The 3,980-nt window shown below is 45.0% G+C and overlaps 1 protein-coding gene across 2 annotated transcripts in view; it reads right to left on the bottom strand.

Annotated features, from left to right (window-relative positions):
* The window catches only part of uhrf2 (ubiquitin like with PHD and ring finger domains 2), a 26,966-nt gene that overhangs the window by 8,887 nt on the left and 14,099 nt on the right, over nt 1–3,980 (bottom strand). For both annotated transcript variants that reach the window (XM_031860097.1, XM_031860098.1), the window contains exons 4-6: nt 786–1,004; nt 431–540; nt 84–270 (exon numbers count right to left, since the gene is read on the bottom strand). In XM_031860097.1, the coding sequence (XP_031715957.1) occupies nt 84–270; nt 431–540; nt 786–1,004 (516 nt within the window). The remainder of the gene's footprint in view (nt 1–83; nt 271–430; nt 541–785; nt 1,005–3,980) is intronic.

Genomic DNA, 3,980 nt, shown 5'->3' with positions numbered 1-3,980 from the left:
CTCTCTCTCTCTCTCTCTCTCTCTCTCTCTCTCTCTCTCTCTCTCTCCCTCTCTCTCCCTCTCTCTCTCTCTCTCTCTCTCACCAGTCCTCATCGTCTGGGATGGTGGCCAGCGGCGGGTTGAGGCAGTAGATGTGGAACGCCATGTTACACTCGTCACACAGCAGCTGCATGTGGGCATCCTGCTTCCCGCCGCACACACAGCAGGAGCAGAAGCGACACTCCGCTTCAGGGTCAGCCTTGCAGTGCTTACACTCCGGCCCGCTCTTCCCTAGAAGAAGGAAACATTCACACACGCATGCACACTTGAAGATGGTCTTGAGGTTTTCTTAAGATATGTTGCTCTAAAATATACCTTCAAAAACAAACTTGGACACGTTTTGCCACTATTTTCACTGCGCGTGTTTGAGTGTGTGCAGTCCGGTGCATACGTTTAAATTGTCCATCTGAAGCCGAAAGTGCACGAGCTCCGGGTGTCTCCACCTGGTAGATTTCATCCAGAAAATGAACTTTACAATCCCCGATTACATCTCCAGGACCCCTGGATGGAGGGCGAGAGACAAGAGAGAGAAAAGGAGAGAGAGAGACCAAATGATGGAGAGCACAAGAAAAAGAAAACCAGAGAGGAAGGTGAAAAGATGTGTTATTGAGATGGAGAGGAAAGTCACACACAGAAACATTACACTTTATTTTGCTAAGCAACAAAAACAATAATTGGCTAAACAGCAATCATCCCCCCCCTATGCCCAACACATCACCCTCCCACCTAAGAAGGAAGATCCTCACCCCAGGAGGATCTTGACTCTGAGCTCCTTGTTGGTGCGGGAGGCTTGGTTGACGGTCTGAACCACGGCGTCGAACCAGAAGCCCCTCTCATCCGGTGTCTCCATATTGTAGTTGACCATCACATGCATGCCCACCTGGAGCTCGTCCCACCGCAGAAGGGTCCTGGCGCGTGGCCTCACATGCACCGGCCGCATCTCCACCACACCGTTCTCTGGGTAGCTGGAGAAGAAAGAAGAGGAGAGAGAGGGAAGGGGGGGGGTTAAGGTGTATGATTGATTTTCACATTGCAGTCTTATCTACTAAGAATACAGTCCTTTGGAGGTTAATGGTTACAGACACGTGGTGAACTTCCTTTCATAGAAATTGAATGTGTGCACACACATTTTTCACCTTGCCCACATGCTATTGGGAATTGAAAGGATTCACTTATTTATACATAAGCTACATGGGCCATGGGAAGGGTTGAGCTACCGCTGAGCACTTGACATCTATTATATTTTAAAGGTTGAAAAAAATAAAATCTTGAGAGCAAAATCCAACAGTGTAAAAAAAAAAAAGAAGAAGTTTCTCAGCAAGAAGCGGCTATTCAGAACAGTGTGTCCTGTAAAAACAGATGGATGGGAATAGAAGCTATTTAACAGCCCAATGCATTAATTCACTGTTCCAATGATAAGTGATATAAGCCTCTGTGCAGGAACATGCAAGTCCCTACAGGCACAGAGGGGCAAACACTGTCATACAATTGGATTTTGCACAGAAAGCCAAATGCTGATTTTAATAATATCATTACAGATCTATATCAGGTTACTCAAAAGTGAATGTAGCCCTCTGATTGGCCTTCATCTGTCCACAGTAGAATACATGAGACATTCACACACCACAGTTTTCTGACTGGGTTTTTGGAGCAAAGGATTGTGGGGGATTTTCCCTACTATGACCTCACTTCACCTCCCCATTAATCTACACGGAAAATAGATGTAAAACAGCAACCTCGCTTCCATTGGCAAAACACTTACAAGTTATTTTCCAAGTCAAATCAGTACAAGGACAGAGCACAGAGGCGTCATTTCTAATCACCGTACCGTGTAAACAAAGTCAAACCTTTACAAAAACGAGGAAACGCCAGTCTGGTTTGATCAGGCTCGAGTTATCTACCTGCTGAGCATAATTTCTGGGAACTGCAGCAGAGCGAGGCAAGGTGACTAAAGATCAGCCAGGATCAACAAATACACGAATAAAAAATAAATCCACATAGATTCACTGTTTTAGATATTTAATGTGGTCTGTTTTGAAGCTTTGGCTCAAATTTGGCTGATAAGACTACATACGTACCTGCATCATAGGATAAAAGCAACAGTATTTTGTAGGGATGTAACCCAAAAGGAACCGCAGAATCCCATTTGTTTGGGAAATGTGAGCTTATTAGCATCAGCAGATGAAGAAAGGAGGAAATCCTAATATGGCATTTTGTTTAAAAATCTAAATTAAACCTTTTACCTCACACAAATTGATTGACAGGTCTTCCAAAAGGAATATTTCAACATTTTGCAAGTCCGGGCGTCTGGATGTCAGCCTGAGGTTGCCAGCAACCAACAGAGACTCCAGAGAGTTACTGCACTTGGCCAAGACATAGTGTGGCACATAACCCCCTGTCCTGTGAAACCCACAATGTGCTGTTTTCACACCTTGGTTTTTGGACAGATTAAACAAGCCAGTGAGCTTTATAGGTGTGAGAAGGCAGATTTTGTTACATTTGGACGGAGCCAAGCTAGCCTTTTCCCCCCTTGCTTCTCTGTGCTAAGCTAAGCTAGCTAGCTTCATACTTATCACCCAGACATTAGAGTGGACTGGACAACAAATACACATGTGTGTTGTATGTTTCCGATTGTGAAAAGGTTTTTTTTTGCTTTTTAAAAACGTTGGATGTCCGTAAGGAAAACCGTAGCTCATTCTGTGCAACTCGAAAACGTTCCTGCCGAGCCTAAAGAAAATCTGAACAAGTGTGAAAAGTCTTCTTGTCTAGCAAACCTGGAGCGGAGGTATGAGCTTAATTGCGCAGGTTTCCTGCCTGCCAATCATCATTAACTGTAAGGATCATGCCTGACTCACAGACATGAATTTACAGCTCGCATGCCAATAGCTGGAATTATGCTGACAGATGAACTATGTGTTAGCCCTGAAGTTTAACTACACAACAGCCTGCACGCTCCGGTCCACTCACACAGCTGGAAGTGACGAGGTAAGCAGAGAACAGTGTGCATGAGAGAGCAGTTTCTCTCTCTGTGAGTGTGTGTGTGTGTGTGTTTGAGGGAAAGTTGAGGCTAAAATGGGTACTTTCTCAGACAGACTGCACTGAACCAATGATTTTATCCAGTCCAATTATGCACCACTTATGCTTTACTTTCTTACAGACGAGACTATGCTGCATATCTTAAGCCATTGTAAATCGGCAGGAGAGGCCCCACAGAGGCAAGACTGTAAAAGCAGCACACAACTAGCATACTCCCAGGAAGACGAGGCTGGGGCACGGTGCAGGGATTTCCTTTTTTAGGCCCATGGGATTACTGAGGTTTTTGGGTATAGGGTAGGGTATGGGTGGGGGGGGGGCAACACAAACACACACAGACACACACTAACATGCACGTATGTATAGGCGCACACACACGCGCACATACACAGCCAAGGAATATCAACTTTGGAGCACAATGGGACTCAGCATGAACAGAAGGGGAACACAGAGCAACACAAGTACCAGAGTTTAAGACCACACAAGCTCTCACTGTCTGTACTCTTGCACACTGGCCCTACGTCAGACCCGTGAGCATCCACCAACGGAGGCCCTTCGATAAATTAATAACAATATAAAATACAATACTGCAAGCTGAAACAGCTTCCAAAGCCTGATGAGACATGGAATAGATAACATTTCATTATGTCAGTGAGGACGTTTAGGGACAGACACTTTGACCTACACAACGTAGGATTTAATTCCTTTCATACACATGTAACAGGCAACAGAATCACATAATGGATGCATTACAATCATCTTAATGGGGAAACATGACTGTCCTCTCGCAGTCTCGGCTCAATTAATCGGAGGCCCTGAAATGCGATACGTGCTTTAGAAAGCCGGTGCCAGTTTTGGCTCGGTTGTTCTTTCGTGCATGACACAACATGCATGTACGTTGTAGTAAT

The sequence above is a fragment of the Anarrhichthys ocellatus genome, unplaced genomic scaffold, assembly GCF_004355925.1.
Source record: "Anarrhichthys ocellatus isolate YVR2014 unplaced genomic scaffold, GSC_Weel_1.0 scaffold23, whole genome shotgun sequence".
NCBI classification, from domain to species: Eukaryota; Metazoa; Chordata; class Actinopteri; order Perciformes; family Anarhichadidae; genus Anarrhichthys; species Anarrhichthys ocellatus.
The sequence above is the reverse complement of the archived record's forward strand: the minus strand, read 5'-3'. Positions and strand labels throughout refer to the sequence as shown.